General features: G+C 43.5%; 1 protein-coding gene across 1 annotated transcript; it reads right to left on the reverse strand.

Moving 5' to 3' along the window:
- Nucleotides 1–20,603: 20,603 nt before the first annotated feature.
- LOC110163479 (keratin, type I cytoskeletal 13-like) lies at nucleotides 20,604–22,463 on the reverse strand. The gene is made up of 7 exons (XM_020928435.2): nucleotides 21,990–22,463; nucleotides 21,835–21,917; nucleotides 21,602–21,758; nucleotides 21,355–21,516; nucleotides 21,150–21,275; nucleotides 20,856–21,070; nucleotides 20,604–20,774 (listed from the first exon to the last, which is right to left on the reverse strand). The coding sequence occupies exons 1-7, from the start codon at nucleotides 22,398–22,400 to the stop codon at nucleotides 20,663–20,665; spliced, it is 1,266 nt and encodes a 421-aa protein (XP_020784094.2). The 5' UTR covers nucleotides 22,401–22,463; the 3' UTR covers nucleotides 20,604–20,662.
- Nucleotides 22,464–22,885: the final 422 nt, after the last annotated feature.

Consider the following 22,885-nt stretch of genomic DNA (forward strand, 5'->3'; position numbering starts at 1 on the left):
AATAATGGAAAAAACAGATAACAGCCGTGGGGTGAGTCACATGGGAGGAGCTCGGAGTAGAGCTGCTGCTCCTCCATGTCGAGAGGAGCAGCTGAGGGGAGGGCATCTGTTCTGATGCCTCCTGGGCGTCTCCCTCAGGAGGTGTTCATGTCCAACTGGAAGGAGGCCCCGGGGAAGACCCAGGACACGCTGGAGGGACTATGTCTCTCGGCTGGCCTGGGAACACCTCGGGGTCCCCCTGGAAGAGCTGGAGGAAGTGTCTGGGGTGAGGAAATCTGCAAGTCCTATAACGGCCGTTTCCCATTTCCGTGTCTTCCATGACTTCCATGGATTTTTCTATTGTTATGAACACAGACGCTCAGAGCATCGACCATTTTGACTCACTACACTCTTTGGCAAAGTTTGGCCCAATCAAAAGGAACAAAGCACATGAGTTTGGTAAAAAAAACAAAGTTTCTTTTGGACACTCATTTTCCCTACGTCATCACGCAGAGTGTGACGGAGGATAATGCAGAAAGACACAAGTCTCAGAGTAAGTTTCTATCTTTTATGATTGGAAAGTTGTGCACGGTTCTATAAAACATATTCCCAGGTATCGTATCTGATACTGTCGGTCTGGAAGGGTTAAACCAGACCACGTTTCACATTTCTCAGACTTGGACTTGCAATGCCTCAGAGCACCGCGAGCTCACAGACATCGCTGATGAAGATACAGACGGCGGCGCTCTGATGAAGACGAGGTACAGACGGCGGCGCTCTGATGAAGGCGAGGCACAGACGGCGGCGCTTTGGCTCTGATGACGACGAGGCACAGACCGGCGGTGCCCTGATGAAGACGAGGCACAGACAGGCGCGCACCTGATGCGACGAGGCACAGACGCGCGCTCCGATGAAGGCACAGACTGCTGATGAAGACGAGGCACAGACGGCGGCGCTCTGATGAAGACGAGGCACAGACGGCGGCACACTGGCTCTGATGAAGACGAGGCACAGACGGCGGTGCTCTGATGAAGACGAGACACAGACGGCGGCGCACTGATGAAGGCTACATCTGCATATTGATTGGGAAGTTCATCAGGCATCTCTAATGAACCTGCCTCACAAACACATGGAAGAGGATCTGATGAGCCGCCAGTCCCACACTCCCCACACTCCCCACACGTCCACACTCCCCACACTCCCACACGTCCACACTCCCCACACACGTCCACACTCCCCACACTCCCCACACTCCCCACACACCCCACACGTCCACACTCCCCACACTCCCCACACCCCCACACTCCCCACACCACACGTCCACACTCCCACACACCCCACACGTCCACACTCCACACTCCACACTCCCCACACTCCCCACACTCCCCACACTCCCCACACTCCACACTCCCCACACTCCCCACACTCCCACACTCCCACACACTCCCACACTCCCCACACTCCCCACACGTCCCCACACTCCACACTCCCACACTCCACACTCCCACACGTCCACACTCCCCACACTCCCCACACTCCCACACTCCCACACTCCCCACACTCCCCACACCCACACTCCCCACACTCCCCACACTCCCCACACTCCCACACTCCCCACACGTCCACACTCCCACACTCCCCACACTCCCCACACTCCACACTCCCCACACTCCCCACACTCCCCACACGTCCACACTCCCCACACTCCCCACAACATCCACACTCCCCACACACTCCCACACTCCCACACGTCCACACTCCCCACACTCCCCACACACTCCACACTCCCCACACTCCCCACACTCCCCACACGTCCACACACACCCCACACTCCCCACACTCCCACACTCCCACACACTCCCACACGTCCACACTCCCCACACACTCCCCACACGTCCACACTCCCACACTCCACACTCCCCACACGTCCACACTCCACACTCCCCACACTCCCCACACTCCCACACACACCCCACACTCCCCACACTCCCACACTCCCACACGTCCACACTCCCCACACTCCCCACACTCCCCACACGTCCACACTCCCCACACGTCCCACTCTCCACACTCCCCACACTCCCCACACTCCCCACACGTCCACACACTCCCCACACTCCCACACTCCCCACACTCCCACACACTCCCCACACTCCCCACACGTCCACACTCCCACACTCCCACACGTCCACACTCCACACTCCCCACACGTCCACACTCCCCACACTCCACACTCCCCACACTCTCCACACGTCCACACTCCCCACACGTCCACACGTCCACACGTCCACACCCCGGGAGCCTGTTTACAGTCTGTCTGAAGGAAAACAGTACGGCTCCTCGCTGTAGGACGCCTCATTAAAACACGTCTCCGTTTGAATTTAAAAAAAAAAAAAAAGAAAGAAGGAAGGTATGCTATTTCCTCTACTAAAAAATGTAGAGTGATAAACCAATAAAGTCCAATTTCATCCAGTTTAAAAAAATCTGTTTTCATCTGCTTGTTTCATTGGAGATGTCATTGATCTGTTTGAAATGTTCCACAGTGTGACATTAAACAGCTCCACTTTACATTTATTCAATTGCAGGTGGTTTTAAAGCTCAAAAATACCTAGAAAATGTAACTTGGGCTACGTCTACACTGAAACGTTTCGCTGTATCACCGACACGTCGTTTCAACACAAATACAAATGCCACAACACAACAAACTAAAAAGTCACAACAGGAAGTGACCGTGGGACTCTATTTTCCGACGGACCAAGCGACGATCAAGGATGAAGTGGGAAGCGAATGAGAAAAGGTGAAGAAGAACAAAAATGTGAAAAGTAAAGGAGCGGAGAAGTGAACGAAGTTGGAAATGCAAGCAAAAGTAATTTATCGATGTCATTGTCGGATCATCGCTCGGTCCGTCGAAAAATAGAGTCCCACGGTCACTTCTGTTGTGGCTTTTTGGTTTGTTGCGGCGTTTGCATTTGTGTTGTTGTGTTTGCATTTGTGTTGTTGTGTTTGCATTTGTGTTGCGGCGTTTGCATTTGTGTTGCGGCGTTTGTATTTGTGTTGCGGCGTTTGTGTTTGCATTTGTGTTTGTGTTTGCATTTGTGTTGCGGCGTTTGTATTTGTGTTGCGGCGTTTGTGTTTGCATTTGTGTTGTTGTGTTTGCATTTGTGTTTGCGGTTTGCATTTGTGTTGCGGCGTTTGCATTTGTGTTGCGGCGTTTGCATTTGTGTTGCGGCGTTTGCATTTGTGTTGTTGTGTTTGCATTTGTGTTGCGGCATTTGTATTTGTGTTGCGGCATTTGCATTTGTGTTGTTGTGTTTGCATTTGTGTTGCGTTTGCATTTGTATTTGTGTTGCGGTTTGTATTTGTGTTGCATTTGTTTTGTTGCATTTGTATTTGTGTTGCGTCATTTTGCATTTGTGTTGCGGCGTTTGTATTTGTGTTGTTGTGTTTTTTGTTTTTGCATTTTGTGTTGTTGTGTTTGCATTTGTGTTTGCGTTTTGCATTTGTGTTGTGGCGTTTGCATTTGTGTTGCGGCGTTTATTTGTGTTGCGGCGTTTGCATTTGTTTGTGTTTATTTGTGTGTGTTTGCATTTGTGTTGTGGCGTTTGCATTTGTGTTGCGGCGTTTGCATTTTGCATTTGTGTTGTGTTTGCATTTGTGTTGCGGCATTTGTATTTGTGTTGCGGCGTTTGCATTTGTGTTGTGTTTGTGTTTGCATTTGTGTTGTGTTTGCATTTGTGTTGCGGCGTTTGCATTTGTGTTGTTTGTGTTTGCGTTTGTGTTGCAGCGTTTGCGTTTGTGTTGCGGCGTTTGCATTTGTGTTGTTGTGTTTGCGTTTGTGTTGCACGTTTGCATTTGTGTTGCGGCGTTTGTATTTGTGTTGCGGCGTTTGTATTTGTGTTGCGGCGTTTGCATTTGTGTTGTTGTGTTTTTGCGTTTGTGTTGCATTTGCGTTTGTGTTGCGGCATTTGCATTTGTGTTGTTGTGTTTGCGTTTGTGTTGCAGCGTTTGCGTTTGTGTTGCGGCGTTTGCATTTGTGTTGCGGCGTTTGTATTTGTGTTGTGGCGTTTGCGTTTGTGTTGCGGCGTTTGTGTTTGCATTTGTGTTTGTTTGCATTGTGTGTTGCGGCGTTTGTATTTGTGTTGCGGCATTTGTGTTTGTTTGTGTTTGTGTTTTGCATTTGTGTTGCGGCGTTTGCATTTGTGTTGTTGTGTTTGCGTTTGTGTTGCAGGTTTGCGTTTGTGTTGCGTCATTTGCATTTGTGTTGCGGCGTTTGCATTTGTGTTGTTGTGTTTGCATTTGTGTTGCGTCATTTGTATTTGTGTTGCAGCGTTTGTATTTGTGTTGTTGTGTTTGCATTTGTGTTGCGGCGTTTGCATTTGTGTTGCGGCGTTTTGCATTTGTGTTGCACCATTTGTATTTGTGTTGCACCATTTGCATTTGTGTTGCGGCATTTGCATTTGTGTTGCGGCATTTGCATTTGTGTTGCAGCGTTTGCATTTGTGTTGCGGCGTTTGTGTTTGTGTTGTTGTGTTTGTGTTTGTGTTGCAGCGTTTGTGTTTGTGTTGTGGTGTTTCTATTTGTGTTGCGGCGTTTGCATTTGTGTTGCAGCGTTTGCATTTGTGTTGTGGTGTTTCTATTTGTGTTGTGGCGTTTGCATTTGTGTTGCGGCGTTTGTATACGTTGAGGTGTTTGCATTTGTCATGAATCCTGCCGGCTTTTGTAGTAAGGTGCCACTAAAATGTCGGAGAAGTGGGACCTTTGAAAAATAATGTTTATGCCGCTACTCCGACAATTAGACATCAATTTCTAAATAGCAGCACGTCGGAATCGCAGACCATCCAAGTGTTATATTTTCTTATTTATTGGTTTAGTTTGATCTGGTTTAGACCTGTTTTTAGTTCTAGTTTAGTCCTGGTTCAATCCTTGTTTAATTCTGTTTTGGACCTGGTTCAGACTCGCTTGGAATTAGTCTAATCTTTGTTTAACGCTAGTTCAGTTCTGGATTGACCGTTTTCAAAAGCAACGTTGATAAAACCTTTTGTATTTTATTTTCAGTCATATTCAGTGTAGCCGTTGTTACTATAGACAAGTGTTGGGGATATTTTGTTCAACCCCAGATGGTGTTAAAGTGGTGGGCTGTCAGGCGCTATCTGCCTCAAAGGGACAGACCTCCAAACCCTCCCTGGGGAAAAGTGACTTGAACAGGCCTGGACTGGAGTGTGAGCGCAGACTAACCGGCCCTGACAAGCTTTTAGTTCCTGCACTTACACAGGATTCGTTTTAGTTAAGGGTTAAACAAGTTCTTTATGTTTCCTTTGCATTATTTAGCCTTGAACCCAGGATTACATGTGTGAAGAAAAAAAAAAAAGCTCTGAGTATGTTTCTGATTATGGAGAAAAGCTTAACCCCGGTGTAAGTTTGTATGTTCCACTGACTGGAAACTGTGCTGCCGAGAAAAACATGTACGCAGGAATTCACGCTCTGGTCAAAGCAATTCATAAAGTATATATCCAGAAAAACAATCAGCAAATGATGGACCTCCAACCAAAAACTTACCAAAAATAGAAAAAAAATAGTCTCGTAAAATGATCATGTTTATGTAAGTAAAACTATTACAGTAAAAATGTTCTTCAACAGTAAAATGTAAAAGAATTTCACACAGATTTTGGGGTCTTATAAAGCTTCAAATGTAGTGTTTTTTTGTTTTTTTTGTTTTTTTTTTTTATGTGCTGATTGTTTTTCAGTAGAAACAAATTAATTACTTTTTTTTTTTTTTTTTTTTTTCCTGTTTCCTTGTTTTTATTTTTGTGTATTTGTGTTTGGGGCTTTTCAGTAGGTCTCACTGTGCGTTCAGACCAGAGCGTCAAAAAACGCCCTCGACGCCTCTATTTGGACGCTTTTGCACGTGTGTCTTTGATGTCGTGGATGAACGGGAGAAAAATACTTGATAAATGAATTTTAAGAAGCAGCTTGGATGAGCTTCGAAACGTATTCAACCAAAATAAACTTTTGTCCAGCTGACAAATTGTATTTCTCCTTTTGCCGTGGATTCCACCTGGACGACTGAGGGACTGTACAGACTGATTTGAATGAGTTTGTAAGTCTTGCAGAACCTGCACGAGTCCTGAACTGCACCACACCTGCAGTCGGTGGTAAAATGTCAATAAGCAATAATGCGGGAATGAAATCAATCAATCGATCAAACTTTATTTCTATAGCACCTTCCAATGACCAAAGCTGAACAAAGTGCTGTACAACATTAAAACAGGATAAAAAACAATAAACATCATACAAACAAAGCAACAAATTACACATGATACCATTAAAATAAAGAAAGTGTCACAGGGCCACTAAGTGTTAAAAGCCGTTCTAGGCAAGGCAAGTTTATTTGTACAGCACAATTCGTACACAAAGTAATTCAAAGTGCTTTACAGAATAAGAAATACATTAAAATCATAATAAAAACAAATCAAAACATAAATAATCATGAAGATTAAAATTAAAAAAAGAGAGACATAAATTAGAGAGAAGAGAATGAAAACCTTTCAGTTATTTGCACAGTTAAACAGAAATGTTTAGAGTCTGGATTTAAACAGCGTCACAGAAGAGTCTGTCTCACATGTTCAGTCTGTTCCAGGTTTTAGCTGCATGAACCTGAAACTCTGACTCCTCGTGTTTAGTCGTGACTCTGGGCACCAGCAGGAGTTGGTCCCTGAGGTCCTCAGAGTGTGAGATGTTCATATGACACTAACATGTCACAGATGGACTTTGGTGCTCGGCCATGGAGAGACTTGTACACTAAATAAGTAGGTTTTAAGATTGGTTTTGAACAGAGGCAGATCATGAATGGAGCATAACTCAATGGGCAAAGAGTTCCAGAGTTTTGGAGCGGCCGCTGCAAAAGAACGATCAGCCCACTGTTTGCACCGGGACCGGGGGACCTCCAGCAGATGTTGCCCAGCAGATCGTGGAGCTCTGCTGGGTTGGTGAGGGGTCGAAATCTCACACAGATAGGAAGGTGCAAGACCATTGAGTGCATTAAAAACAAACATCAAAATTTTAAAATGAATTCTGAACTGGACAGGGAGCCAGTGCGAGGAGGACAGGACAGGGGTGATGTGATCATGTTTTCGACTGTTTGTGAGCAGGTGAGCTGCAGCATTTTGCACGAGCCGCAAACGGTGAAGACCAGCTTGATTAATCCCCACATAGAGTGCAGCATTGCAGTAGTCTATGCGGGAACTTACAAAGGCATGGACATCTTTCTCCAGGTCACCACGGCTCAGGAGGGGCTTAACTTTGGCTAGGAGGCGGAGCTGAAAGAAGCTTGCCTTGACCACAGAATCTATTTGTTTATCAAATTTTAGACTGCTATCCAATTTCACCCCCACATTTTTGACAACGTGGTTAAAGTGGGGGCCCAAAGCAACAAGACCAGGAGTTGAGATACTGGGCAGGTTGGATGTTCCAAACACAATGCATTCTGTTTTGTCCTCATTCAAACAAGAGAAAACTCTGGGACAGCCACAGTTTAATATCATCTACACATCTGTTGATGGATTCCAGACAATCAGAGGAATTAAGGACAACTGGCAGGTAGATTTGTAAATCATCTGCATACAGATGGAAGGACACATTGTGATTTGAGATAACTGCACCTAAAGGCAACATGTACAGAGAAAATAGAACAGGGCCCAAAATGGATCCCTGTGGCACACCAGAGATCAAAGGGGCAGAGGAGGAGGAGAGGTCACCAATCAAAACAGAGAATGTCCTAAACCACTGCAGCACAGATCCCTGAAGGCCGACCTGTTGGGCCAGACGTGTCAGGAGGCCTGATGGTCCCACACTGCAGTGAGGTCTAACATAATTAGCAGCACAGGCTTTTTCACATCAAGGGATAAAAGAATGTCATTCTGCACTTTGCGCACTGCAGATTCAGCACTGAATCAAATGTTACTTTATTATATTTGTCATGTTTTTTAGTAATACACTGTTACTTTTTGCTCATTCTAAACTGTAAAACCTTTCTGAAATACCTTCATAACACAAACTGAAGTCCTGTTCAAAACCACAACACGGATTTTTGCTTCGACGTGCAACTTCCCGTCTCCCCGGTGTGTTTCAGGAGTCTGACTTTTCAATAATCTGGAGGTAAACACACAGCTGTGGGCGAACGAGCGAATGTGGCAAATGATGAGGGAAAACATCTGAACTTTAAAGGCTCTGAAGTTTGTTTTACTAAGTTTAAGTACTTAAAGTGATTTTGAGTTGAGTAAAATGTGTCTTGCACCAGTACAGATTTGTTGTATAAGCAGCTCTTGTGGTCAACATATGTCTGCTGTGATTTTTTATTTTTATTTTTTTGGTTTTGTAGTACTTTATTATCTCTATTGGGAAATTGTCCTTCGCATTTCACTCATCCTTTCAGGAGCAGTGGGCGGCACATGGGGCCCCGGGGACCCATCTCCACGATCTTGTTGCTGGTCTTGGTCATGACTTTAGCTGGATTATTTTACTTACGGTGCAGATTTTTTGTGTTGATGAGGGACTCACTCAGCCACTGTGCCACCATTTCAAAATAAAGATGGACTGATGATTACAATTTTATTTATATTTTTGTGGTTTAAGGCATGAGTTGCGAGCGTGAGTTGTTGATAGCATAATACCTCCTTTTTTTCCTTTTAAATATGATAATACTGTTTTTCATACAAACATAACAACACAGCCCAACTCCGGATGAATTAAAAAAGGCCAGTTTGCAAAGACTCTTTACGGAGCTTTTGAGGAAGACACGATGGACGAGTGCGACTGAGATGTTTGTTATTGCACGACTGAACGCTCTGCAGGCTCGACTGAGAACTTAAATGTACAGTTTTACCTGCAGACTGAACAAATCGGACAACGAAATAATAATGTCACTCACAAATCTGAGTGCCCTAAAACTCTGGAACGCTCTGCCCCCCCATGTCCGAACAGCCCCCACAGTGGATTATTTTAAGTCTCGTCTTAACTCTTTCCCCCTTGGACGTCCAGAGCATAACTGCATAAAAGAAAACAGACTTCCACGAGTGATTATAAATGATTTTCACACTCATGAACTTAATTAAAACACAGACATATTTGTATCTCTGGAAACCTCAGACTCTGAACTCTTCATTTCTGGATGTTTAAATGTGATTCAACTCATTTACAGGTTTATAGCAGCTCAAAAAACTACATTCAGCATCTGATATCTGCATGTTCTGAGCACTATATTCATAGAAAAAATTTAAAAAAATATATTTGTCAAAGTATTTCAACAGATTTCATATCACCAGATAAAGTAAATAAGTAAGTAAAGCCAAGTGTGCACCTGTTTTTACCTGTTGTTCACCTGTGTGCACCTAATTCATTTTTTCCATTTAACTTAATCAACTCATTTAACTTATTATAATATAATAATAAAACTCTTCCCCGTCAGTGTGTGTCCAGTATTTGTCATCTTGGTCACTTTCTCGTGCGCAGAGCTTCACATAAACATTTGTTTCTGTAGTAATTTGGTCATACATCACATCTTGGAAAAAAATACGGAAATATTTTAAAGGACTCACCTGAGCAAACATCCAGATTTTGGGGCAATTTTGGTTCATAATCGAGTATAAAGTCCCCAGTAGTTTGTTGGGACATGGCAGGACTCCACAGAGACTCATCAGCGGCATTCTCACCTTCGTAAGTTTCACTCTCTGAACGTCCGTCGTTGTCGCTGTTTTCCACTTTATAATCAACTTCATCATCACTTTGAAATCTATAAACGTCACTTTCTCTAAATTTATCCATAAAACACATCCACTCCTCATTATTTAAGCAAAAAACTAAATGATTTCACACAAAAAATTGAGCATTAAACCCTGCAGTCTGAACGTAGCCTGATGTTTGTTTGATTTGACGTCTCTTTACAAACCGCCCCCCCCCCCGTCCACAAAATAAACGTAAGAACCTGCACAAAGTCTTCGTTTATCATTCCGTCGGTTTTCCTCGAGTCTTACACAATAAAGCTCCGCTCGAGTCCTTCAGCCGCAGAGCCACACACACACACACTCCAGCTCGACATGTCTTACATAAACACAACAGAAGCTGGGTTTTTACAGGTCCCTTCCATCTGTCGGACCACGTTCCTCCGTCCCTGTCGCCCCCCCTCCCCTGCACCTGCCCGCTCCCGCCTGCTCCCGCCCGCCAGCGCCCGCCCACAGCTGCTCCTGAAAGCCTTTCCCTGTAGCTCACCGGCAATATGGCTTATTTAGTTTGGCAGACGGCGCTCGCATTAGCCCGGGCCTAAACGCCGACAGGTTTTTGATGAGCGCGGCTTAAAGGGCGGCTGTGAGTTACGATCGCGCCGCCGCCGCCGCCGCCGAGGCCGGAGCAGCGTCTCCATCTGCGAGAGGTCGTAATTGCCGCTTCTTTGGGCGTCTGATGATCGTTTGGCCAAATTAAAAGTTGGCTTTAATTGCGTTTGCATGTCGGAGTCGGTTTTAAAAGGTTCGTGAAGTGCCGTGTTCGAGACTAATGACGGAGCATCTGTTCAGATAAAAGGTGAGCGCGGTTTAAACGGATCGCAGATCACGCCGCCGTCAGCCGGACTTTTATTATTTAAGTCAGGGTTTAGTCCTGATGTAGTGCTGGTTTAGTCCTGGTTTAGTCCTAGTTTAGTCCTAGTTTAGTCCTGGTTTAGTCCTAGTTTAGTCCTGATGTAGTTCAAGTTTAGTCATGGTTTAGTTCTAGTTTAGTCCTGGTTTAGTCCTAGTTTAGTCCTGGTTTAGTTCTAGTTTAGTCCTGGTTTAGTCCTAGTTTAGTCCTAGTTTGGTCATGGTTTACTTCTGATGTAATCCTAGTTTAGTCCTGGTTTAGTTCTTTTAGTTCTAGTTTAGTCCTGCTTTAGTCCTAGTTTAGTCTTTTAGTCTAATTTAGTCCTAGTTTTCTGGTTTAGTTTATTCCTAGTTTTGTTTAGTTTTAGTCCTGGTTTAGTCATGGTTTGGTCCTGGTTTAGTCCTAGTTTTGTCCTGATGTAGTTCAAGTTTAGTCATGGTTTAGTTCTAGTTTAGTCCTGGTTTAGTCCTAGTTTAGTCCTGGTTTAGTCCTAGTTTAGTCCTAGTTTGGTCATGGTTTACTTCTGATGTAATCCTAGTTTAGTCCTGGTTTAGTCCTGGTTTAGTTCTAGTTTAGTCCTGCTTTAGTCCTAGTTTAATCATGGTTTAGTCCTGGTTTAGTCCTAATTTATTCCTAGTTTGGTCATGGTTTACTTCTGATGTAATCCTAGTTTAGTCCTGTTTAGTCCTCGTTTAGTCCTGGTTTAGTCCTAGTTTAATCTGGTTTATTCTGTTTTAGTTTAGTCCTAGTTTAGTTAGTTCAAGTTTAGTCATGTTTAGTCTGGTTTAGTTCTAGTTTAGTCCTTTAGTCCTAGTTTATCGTTTAGTCCTGGTTTAGTTCTTGTTTAGTCCTGGTTTAGTCCTAGTTTAATCATGGTTTATTCATGGTTTAGTCCTGGTTTAGTTCTTGTTTAGTCCTAGTTTAATCATGGTTTATTCATTGTTTAGTCCTGGTTTAGTTCTTGTTTAGTCCTTGTTTAGTAGTTTAATCATGGTTTAGTCATGGTTTAGTCCTCGTTTAGTCCTGGTTTAGTTCTTGTTTAGTCCTAGTTTAATCATGGTTTAGCCCTAATTTAGTCCTTGTTTAGTCATGGTTTGGTCCTGATGTAATCGTAGTTTAGTCCTGGTTTAGTTCTGCTTTAGTCCCGGACTCCTGCTGGTTCCCAGACTCAGGACTAAACACGGGGAGTTCCAGATTCATGCACCTTAAACCTCGAACAATTTTCCTGAACTTGTGAATCAGGACTCTGCGTTGACTCTGTTAAAATCCAGATTCAAAACAGTTTTTTTTTATTTCATGATGATTATTTACGTTTTGATTTGTTTGTATTGTAATTTTAATGTATTTCTTATTCTGTAAAGCACTTTGAGTTACTTTGTGTTGCTTTGCCTATTATTTGTCCGTTCCACTTTTGACTGTTTTAATATTTGTTTGAGTGTCCTGAAAAGTGCTTTAAAATAAAATCAATTATCACTGTTAATAAAAAGAAGTAGGTGCACATTTTTACCAGTTTTAGAACTTGGTTTTGCTTCAGACATCGACTTTGTGTTTCCATGGTAATATGAGCTTAAAACTTTTCTAGGTTCCAGAGTACACACTTCCTCAGTACTTCAGACGGGTGTGATTGACAGGTGCACAAACATGATCCGTCTGGCTCATTACGAGGAAAAAGAAAGAAAGAGAAAAAAAAAAACATCGCCGGGGACTGAAAACGGAATCTGTGAAGCACTAAACTCTGAGGGGAGAGAAATTTGACTTTCATTTTCACAAATAATTTTATTCAAAGTTATGTGAGCTCGTTTGTTTCTCGTGCGTCACTGAAAAAGACAAATGGGATTGGACGGTTCTGTCTGAATCCGGCTCGAGGATTCACATACATATTACAAACACACAACGCACCTAAGTCGGAGAATAAAATAAAATAAAATAAACATCTGTCTCTGTCCACTTTTGTAACTGGACACAGCACTTGTGGATGAAGCAGACAGAAGCTCCGGTTTATGGTTCTGTAGATCCAGATTCTGAATAAAACCCTCTTAAATAAAGCATTATGGTGTTCGATTTAGTTTTAGCTTCAGCTTTTAAAAGAGCAATAATTTCCACATTTTAGACAAAACAGGAATAGTCCAGTCCATTTACGTGAAATCCATATTAACAAAAACTTGTGTGATTATTGTTAGTCCATAAACGCTTCTGTGCCAATCTGATCGGATCATTATTTATGTATTATTATATGAATTTATTTTATTTTCACCCAGAGCCAGAGTCACGTGAAGTGAAGCTGCGTTTCTGAATTTCTGTGAATTATTTAGTCCGTTAAATAGTGCAGGACTACGTAGTGAATGAGGGTTAGGGGCTGGGGCAGACATTCAGACATAGTCAGTGTATACCGTATTTTTTGGACTATAAATGGCACTTTTTTCATGATTTGTGTGTTTCCTGTGACTTATTCTCCGGTGTGACTTCTATATTAAAATGTTTTTGGTGAAGTGTGGAGAGGTTCTAGTCTTGTGTGTGAGGATCTGCTGCTCCTGTTCCTCCTGCACCACTGTCACTTGGCTCTACTGCGCATGTCTCCTGCAGAAAGAGCCTCTGTTCTGTCTGTATCATGTCAGTCGATCGCACCGTTACTTCTGCACCACTGAACAATTTAACATTTAAACTTTAAACTTATAAAGACAAAGACTGAGAAGACTGAACACAAACGCCCCCAAAAAATAAAATCAGATTCTGCAGATTACAAACTGCAAGTCGTGAAATCTGCAGCTGAAAACGGAAATCGAGCAGCAGAAAGAAAGTTTGGAGTGAGAGAGAAACTTGTGACACCGGGAGGATGAACCATGAAACTTTCCTGAAGTCACTGGATGGATGGACAAAGCCTGGACTTCAGTGACACCGAAACCATCCTGTCGGGATTCAAAAAGACCAGAATAATTCTTACTGGAACTGACGCCGAGTTGCTCAGAAGTGACACCAAGGATGAAGAATTGAATGGATTTAGTGATTTGGAGTGAGATGGAGATTTTGGTGAACTTGTTCTGTTCGGATTTTACTAGAACGTGACTTTACACAGGAAATGTCGGTTCCTGGTCTCTCATTTTATAAAATACATTTCTCCAAAAAGAGCGATTTGTACTCCGGAGCAACTTATCGTCAGAAAAATACGGTAATAGTCGTGTTTTACTTGTGAAGACAGTGTATCCAGTCTTTTAAGTATTTCTGTAAGAATTCATTTTTATATTATTTTTTGACATAAACCTGAAGACAGACTGAAGATGGAAATTAGAGGAGCAGCTCAGGGCGTCAAAAACCAAAGTGAAACTCGTTAAACTTGTCAGGTTTTCAGTTAAATTTGCTAATACTGCGCATTGTTTTCAGTGAATACAACTTTACACAGGAAACGTCGGTTCCCGGTCTCTGATTTTATAAAATAGATTTCCCCCCAAAAAGTGCGACTTATTCTCCGGAGCGACTTATGTTCCGACAAATAGGGTTACTGAAATAAAAAGCACACCCATCCTTCCAGGTCCCCGTAAGTGACCCGTCCAGTGTTCCCCTTTGTGTAAAATGTGATAGAAATGTGTGAAGTCACTGTCTACGTGTGTGTGTGTGTGTGTGTGTGTGTGTGTGTGTGTGTGTGTGTGTGTGTGTGTGTGTGTGTGTGTGTGTGTGTGTGCGCTGTGCCCTTTACGACAGCCCATTTGAGCCTGTCTGCAGAGGGAATACAGGGTTCAGCCTCATTCTGTCAGACTGAGGCACAGACACAGGTCCGGCTCTTTGTATCGGAGCCGAGAGAGGAAGAGTTTGTCTGAAGGGTAGATTCAAAACTGCCCCAAAAAAAAAAAAAAAAACACGGAGGGGCCACCTGGAAACCAAAAGGTCAGTCTGGGTTGGATTAGAGTTAGATTGCCAATTTATGATGCAAAACTATGCCATAAAACCCCCTAAAAATACAGTATGGTGCATGTTTTTTTTTTTTTGCAATTTGGACACATGTTTTCATTTCATTTGGTAATTTATAAACCAGGGGTGTCAAACATACGGCCCGGGGGCTGGATCTGGCCCTCCAAGACCTTTAATCTGGCCCTCGGCTGATTTTCTACTAAAATATTTGAATTATATTTTCTATTAAAATCTTGTTAATTTTCTGTGGTGTTTATCACAGCAGCGTCTCCAGCGTCTCTGTACGTGGCCCCTCCCACCAGAGCAGCACAAATGAAGACTTGTCTCTTTCCAAACGCTCTTAAAGGACGATCGTTTTGACTGTTGACCGTGACACCCTCATCAGAAAAATGTCCAACATGAGAAAAGTTCAAGAAAAATTTACTTATTCCTATTTACATACAAGTTCATGTTAAAACATTGTGTTGAAATTGTATTTTTCTTAAAGTTTCACGTTGTTCATAACATTATAATATTTTGTAAAAGAAAGAGTTCATCAATTAATAGATTTGTGTTTCTCTGCTCAAATATTTCAACTTATTCAACTTATTTAACTTATTTTTGGGGTTTATATGACATGAGTTTTCTGATCCGGCCCCTTTGGGATCAAAGTCGGTTGGATACAGTCCCCAGACCAAAATTAGTTTGACACCCCTGGTTTAAAGGCTCTGTACCTGATTTTTACTTTGCATCACTTTATGCATTCAAAGCATCCAAATGATTCACCGCAATGAGTTTACAAGTGCTTTTCGCAACTTTCAGACACCATGGCAGCTAGAACAAGCATTCTAACACACATTTCCTGCTTCTTGGGCATAAAAATTCTGTATAGGCAAAAAGCAGTATATATAAAATTATATCACCATGTTGCCTTTTATTCAAATGCTATATTTACTTAACATCATATCTGGTTTGTGTTACTTTCCTTTGTCCCTAGCACTGGGTTGTAACACTCGCCCGGGAACTGAATTTTAACCATTCCCGGTCTAAAAGTGGCCAGATAAAGACGTAGGTAAGTGCAGGGTAAATAATTGTATTTGCACACTTAAAATGGCGTTTATAAAGTGAATGTAAGTAAGTACAATAACAAAAAAAAAAAAAGGGAGGTGTTTTACACTTGATAAATCAGAATTTCCAAGGTTAACTAAAGAACTCCTAAAATGGGGTAAGTTAACATCAAACAAAAAACAACTGCCCAAGGGCCGAGCCAAACTCGCAATACTAACAAAAAATATAGGTCGATAAAGACCCCTACAGTCCGAATAAACACACACACTTTACAATAACAAAAGAGAGGCAACTAACGAACGTCTGTCAGTGAGAGTGGCGAACTGAAACTGCCGTCCAGCCGCCAGGAGGAACAGGCGCACAGCACTTTTATTGGTCGAGATGGATGTGTAGGAAAGGGATTGGAGGAACGGGACGTCAATCCTCCAACCACAGCACGATGGACGTCGGAACCAGCCCACAGCGACGGAACCACGCCCCACCAATCAGATGTCAGGCACCACACAGGACATGCAAATATGGAAGATACACGGGAAGATACACAATCCAGAGCGCCCTGTACACGAATCCACTCGCTGCACGACTTCAGTAAACTACAAAGCCGCACCACCCGCAGAACAAACAAACACACACGGAGCAGACAGCGACCGCACAGCGAAACACACCCACAGACACACGCATCACTCCACGCCGACGAGGAACGGAACGGAGGAACGAACCGAAAAAGCGAGCTCGATGTGCCGCTTCTAGACACGACTGAACATCTGAGTCACTGCGAACACGCCGACAATCCGTTGGTCCCAGACACACCCTCCCTACACGCCACAACTGAACAAAGCCCAGAGTCACCGTCAACGCGACAGACAAAGTCCGACTGACCCATTAAACTGTTGTGTTTCCTTTAAAGTCCAGTAAGGTTTATTTGTGAAACAAGATCGAAAACAGACCATTCAATGACAATGCGTCTTATAATCCAGAGCGACTAATAGCCCGGAAAATACGGTAATATAAAAATCAGATCTTACCAAAATACTTAAAAGACTAGATACGCTGTCTTCAAAAGTAAAACGCGACCATTACCATATTTTTTGGACTGTAAGTCGCTCCGGAGTCTAAGTCGCACCAGCCAAAAAATGCATAATGAAGAAGAAAAAAACATATTTAAGTCACACTTTCTGGGGGATTTTATTTTATTTTATTTTTTTTATAAAATCAGAGACTAAGAACAGACATTTCCTTTTGAAAGTCAAGTTCTAGTAAAAACACTAGAAGAGAGAACAACAGACTGTTAACGTCACATATGAACAGTTCTTCAGATAAACTATAACAAAAACAACAGAACAGAACAAGTTTAACAAACTCTCCATCTCACTCCAAATCACTAAATCCATTCAATTCTTCATCCTCGGTGTCACTTCTGAACAACTCGGCCTCGACCTCCGGAGGTAAACAGAGAGACACAAACTCTTCTGTGTCGCTGTCGTCAGACTCAGCATCAGTTCCAGTTAGAATTATTCTGGTCTTTCTGAATCCCGACAGGATGGTTTCGGTGTCACTGAAGTCCAGGCTTTGTCCATCCATCCAGTTTACTCCAGACTTTCTTTCTGCTGCTCGATTACCGTTTTCAGCTGCAGATTTCACGACTTGCAGCTTGTAATCTGCAAAATATGAAAAATACGGTAATTGATAAAAATGTGATCCCAGTCCAGATCCCAGTCCTAAAACAATAAAACCAGTATAAAATTCTAATAAAAGCAAAACCATAAAATCAGAAAATAGCAGCAAAATAGAGCTCCGGCAATGATCAGCCCTCGCCTGCATCTGCCTCTCACTATGGTAAATGCATAAATACAGAAATTGAGCCAGAGAAATGGAGAGTCCAGCCCCTCTCAAGGAGCTGGGTTCCAGAGTCCAAACTGTGAGTGGAGATGAGGCCGACTATATCTAGTCGGTAACGCTCAACCTCCTGCACGAGCATTCCATGTCCCCAGAGCTAATCTCCATGTCCAGAGATCCGGTCGATGAGGCCCCCGCCTTCAACTGCCGCCCAGATCTCTCTACACCCTGCCCCTATGGACCCTCCTGCAGGTGGTGGGCCCACTGGAAGACGGCCCCACGTTGCTTTTTCGGACTGTGCCCGGCCGGGCCCCGTGGGGGAAGGCCCGGCCACCAGGCGCTTGCCGTCGAGCACCCACCTCAGGCCTGGCTCCAGGGTGGGGTGTCGTTCTTCTGCTCATCATGGGGTCTTCTGAACCGCTCTTAGTCTGACCCGTCCCTCAGGACCTGTTTGCCCTGGGTGATCCTACAAGGAGCATGAAGCCCCCAACCTCACAGCTCCCAGAATCATTTGGGCACTTAAACCCCTCCACCACGATAAGGTGGCGGTTCAGGGAGGGGCCCTTTTCTCGCACTGACCCTAATGGTAAATGCATAAATACAGAAATAGACGTGTGCTTTCTGTGTATTTTGATGGGGATGTGCACATACTCTTACGTAAACCTTGTTTTTAAAATTGCCATAAAAATAAAGATTTATGTTATTATTTTCTGATCTATGTTCTAATGTAGTTTCCTCATCACGAACAGACCTGGAGTTGTGTTTTGTTTGTTGCTGAGTCCTTTTCTTAAACAGAAAGCACTCTGTTCCACCTTGTGATGTCGTGCGGTGATACAGGAAGTGCTCCACTGTGTTTTTAAACTCCACACACCTTCACTGGAATCATTTGGATCATTTCAGAACCCTGGAATTGCCGATCTCTACTGAGCTAAATGTAAAAATATAGTGACTTAACTATCACAACATGACATCACAAGGTGGAACGGAGCATTTTTCAACTTTGGAGATGTAGACAGACTAATAAACCCAGGTTACTCAAACATGTGTGAGTGAAACAAAACACTAACCCTAACTCCAGGTCTGTTTTTGAGGCGATGTCTAAAAGCTTCAATAATCAATTTGTGTAATATCAGACCTTTAAAAAATAATAACTCTCCAAACAGCCCTGATAATGTCTCGTATTGAATGAACGAGGAGCCAGCGCAGAGCAGAGGAACGCCATTTGTTCTATGTGATTGTGCGGCGCTTTTTAGACCTTTTATTATATGAAGAAAAGAGCGTGTGGATTGGAGCGGAGGAGAGGTGAAATTGCACCGTTGAGGCTGATAACGGAGACGCTTTGCAGAAAGGTGCAGAACAAACCTATTATTTAAGAATACATTAGGCCGGCCTCGCTCGCTCCAGACTGCGCCCAGACAACGCGCTGGAGACGCCTTCAAAAAACACTCACGGAAAATAAACACTCCAAGAAACACAGAGCGGCTTCTCCAGACCCGGGTCCATTCTGAGCTGAAGAGGGCGTGGGCGGGTGATGGATCTGTGATAAAACTAAAAATAAGGATAAATAAATAAGAATAAAAGTGATGTAAAATGGAGCAGTCCAGGTGAGTTCACTTTTACTTTATTTATAGAGTTTTACAAACAAATTAGTTTTCAAAGTGCTGCACAGAGATCAAAATGAAGACCACAGAAGGTATACCATATTTTTTGGACTATAAGTTGCTCCGGACTATAAATCACACCAGCGAAAAAATGAATAATGAAGAAGAAAAAAACATAATACATTATTCAGATAACTAGAGCATAAACAACAGAACAGAACAAGTTTAACAAACTCTCCATCTCACTCCAAATCACTAAATCCATTCATTTCTTCATCCTCGGTGTCACTTCTGAACAACTCGGCCTCGACCTCCGGAGGCAAACGGAGCGCCGCTTCCTTCTTCTGTGTCGCTGTGGTCAGACTCAGCATCAGTTTCAGTTAGAATTATGGGGGCTTTCTGAATCCTGACAGGATGGTTTTGGTGTCACTGAAGTCCAAGCTTTGTCCATCCATCCAGTGACTTTGTCCAACAAAGCCCACTCAGACTCCGTGTCTCCAGCCTCCCCCAGAATCTGTGAAAAGCCCCCCCCAAGGTGCGAGTTGAAAGTCCCTCTGACAGAGGCTCTGACAGACATTCCCAACAGACCCTCACTACACGCTTGGGCCTGCCAGGTCTTTCCGGGTTCCTCCTCCGCCAGCGAATCCAACCCACAACCACGTGGTGATCAGTTGACAGCTCTGCCCCTCTCTTCACCCGAGTGTCCAAGACATGCGGCCGGAGGTCAGATGACACGATTACAAAGTCGATCATCGACCTCCGGCCTAGTGTGTCCTGGTGCCACATGCACTTATGGACACCCTTGTGCTCGAACAAAAAAAAAGGGACTGTCATGATATGTCTTAACCAGCAGGTGGTACTGAAAAACAACAATAAAATTAATCAACATGGCTGAAAACGTGAATAGAAAGAGAAGAGAAAACATCCATCAACGTGCATCTTCAAAGGGTTAACATGAGAATCACTCACACAATTTGCACGACATGTCTGGGGTGAAAGTATCATAAGAGGCCTTTAGAACTGGGGGGTATGGGTTGCTGTAGGCTGTTGTGGCCAAAGTCTCTCTGAGATTCAGAATAATTGTTTATTACACTATAACAGACTTTTATGGTTAGGTCACTTTTCATGAATGTCCATTTTAGAAATATGTCAGATCACACTCCCCCATCCCTGCTCTCCAGCGCACTGAGCCACACACCGAGCCACACACTGAGCCACACACCGAGCCGCACACCGAGCCGCACACCGAGCCGCACACCGAGCCGCACACAGAGCCACACACCGAGCCACACACTGGACCTCTGCTCCAGACAAAAGTCTTAAAACTTTTGTCCAGACACATGGACTTATGTTATATGTTGCTTTAATGAGATGAAATGCTCCGCACATCTTTATGTTCTTTATGTTCTTTATGTTCTCTAAACTTCCTGCAGCTTTTGATTTGGTGCTACGTTCACTCACGTCACTGTTTCTTCTATAATTAGTCTTACAGGAAAAGGCTGCAATGGCATCCAGGCTGTTTGTTTACACAGTACAAAGCTGAGATAGTCATGTTTTACACGTGTTCATTATTACACAGTGAGGAACATTAAAAAGTCAGAAACAATGCAATGAGTCAGCACTAAAACTTTATTTTTCATTTGTATGTGCTGTTAGAACTGAGTTCAGCTTTAACGAACAGTTTCCTCTGTAGATACCACTTTGCCGTCCACAGTTTTTTCTGTGATTACAAGAATCTTGGTTCTGGTTGATGAAGTTGAAGTAGAACCAGAAGTGGAGATGCTAAAGGAAAAACAAACATTTAGCTCAGTGTTTATGATCATGACTAAAGCTCATGTTTCATGTGAGTCTCCAGAGTCTCACTTTTCTCCATCCAGCAGCCGTCTGTACTCTGCGATTTCCATCTCCAGCCTGGTCTTGATGTCGAGCAGCATGTTGTACTCGTGGGTCTGTCGCTCTATGTCGGCACGCAGCCCGGTGAGCTGCTGTTCGATTGACGCCACCTGCATCTGCAAACCCTGGAGCTTCATGGAATACCGCGACTCTGTTTCTGCTAAGCTTGACTCACAAGCCGCTTTCTGAAGGAAAGAAATTAGATCATGTTAAAGACATAGTCATGAATACATCTTACTTGTCCACTACAACCAGTGACTTTACCATGCTGAGTTGGGACTGAAGCTCAATCTCCAGGGCTTGAAGTGTGCGACGGAGTTCTGAGATTTCTGATTTGGATGTTACTAAGATTTCCTGGCTTGTTGATACTTCTCTGTTTAGTTCTTCAATCTGTAATTGATAAAATACAGAGTGTTTACAGTTTATAAGAACAATCAATTGTGGGCATGTATCACTATTAAAGTCTTACTTTACTATTGAACCACTGTTCAAGTTCTCTCTGGTTCTTGGCAGTTGCGCTCTCATACTGCTCACGGATTTCAGCCATAATTTTGCTCAGGTCCTCCTGAGGTTTAGCGTCCACCTCCACATTAACCTGTCCACCCACTTGAGACCTCAGGGCTGCCATTTCCTGTAGACAATAAAATCCAGTTTACAAAAATGTTTTTCTAGGATTAATCTAAATTCAAGATTCAAAGGATGTTTTCTCTACACACCTCCTCATGATTCTTCTTGAGGAAGATGATCTCCTCCTTGAGTCCCTCAATCCGCATTTCAAGGTCGGATCTGCACAAGGTCAGATCATCGAGCATCCTCTTCAGGCCTGCGATGTCTGCCTCCACTGACTGGCGCATGACGAGCTCATTCTCATATCTTGGAAATTACAGACACAATTAAATTAAATCTAAAAAAGAAACAAAACAAACAAAAAATTAAAAACAGCACTTACTTAGTTTTGAAGTCGTCTGCAGCCAGCTTTGCATTGTCAATGGACAAATAAATGCCTCCGTTGATACGAGTGGCATCCTGGATCTGTTAAGTATTGTTGTTTTTGTAAGATTATAGAGAACATTAAAAATAATATTTCTCAGATAATGAACATACCTTTCCCTGCAGATCAGCGATGGTAGCATAGAATGCAGAGTAGTCTCGTCCAACAGGAGAGACTCTACTCTCCAAGAACTGGCGGATCTTGAGCTCCAGATCAGTATTGGCAGCCTCTAGCTGGCGCACTTTGTTCAGGTAGGTGGCCAGACGGTCGTTCAGGTTCTGCATGGTCATTTTCTCACTGGTAGTGATTGAAAGGTCGTCTCCAAAACCACCACCCATGGCGTTTCCATAACCAAAACCCCCGCCATACGCAGAACCACTTCCAGAGGAGAAGTTGCGAGAGGCTATTGACATCCTCTGACCACCGCCCCCACCGATGACACTGTGGGAGTACTGGCGCCCACCGGTCTTGATGCTGCCTCCACCGCTGAAGGACTGTCTGGAGAAGGATGCGAAGTTTGCCATTGTTGAAGTTTGCTCAGCGATCTGCCTGTCCTGGAGAGTAGAGGCTGACTGATGTGGACTGAACCTTCGGTCGTCTTTATATCGTGCTCTTCTCCAACGCTCCCTCCCTCCTCTGTGGGCTGGAGCTTGTAGAACCACTTTTGGGGAGGAGTGCCAACCAGTGTTGTCTCGCCCATCATGTCTCACTATAATTAAAAACAAACTGCTGGTGGTAGTTGATACTTGGCACAGGCACATTTACGGGAATGTTCTTCCGTTTTTCTTCAACATGCTTCAACTTTTGCATCAAACCAAAACACGAACAAGCAGATACTTGTCTTGTACTTTTTTTTACAGGCCCCCGAGGGTTACGCAACAATCAACATTCAGCATAATAGTGCAAGTTAACACTATTTACCTTAATGAGTAATGATGTTATGGCAAAAACACAATCATCTCATATATCTTTGAGTGTTTTTGTCTTGGTGTTTGTGAGCTCAGTCCTA

This window comes from Boleophthalmus pectinirostris, unplaced genomic scaffold (genome assembly GCF_026225935.1).
Source record: "Boleophthalmus pectinirostris isolate CB_2022bp ecotype Guang Dong unplaced genomic scaffold, ASM2622593v1 HiC_scaffold_8, whole genome shotgun sequence".
NCBI classification, from domain to species: Eukaryota; Metazoa; Chordata; class Actinopteri; order Gobiiformes; family Gobiidae; genus Boleophthalmus; species Boleophthalmus pectinirostris.

Bases quoted from the DNA above. Each gene is read 5' to 3' on its own strand.
- LOC110163479 (XM_020928435.2), bottom strand. From the start codon at position 22,400: ATGGCAAACTTCGCATCCTTCTCCAGACAGTCCTTCAGCGGTGGAGGC. The intron at 21,276-21,354 runs GTAAGACTTTAA...TATCAATTACAG, and splicing joins AACAGTGGTTCAATAGTAAA to ATTGAAGAACTAAACAGAGA. The intron at 20,775-20,855 runs GTGAGACTCTGG...TTTTTCCTTTAG, and splicing joins CGGCTGCTGGATGGAGAAAA to CATCTCCACTTCTGGTTCTA.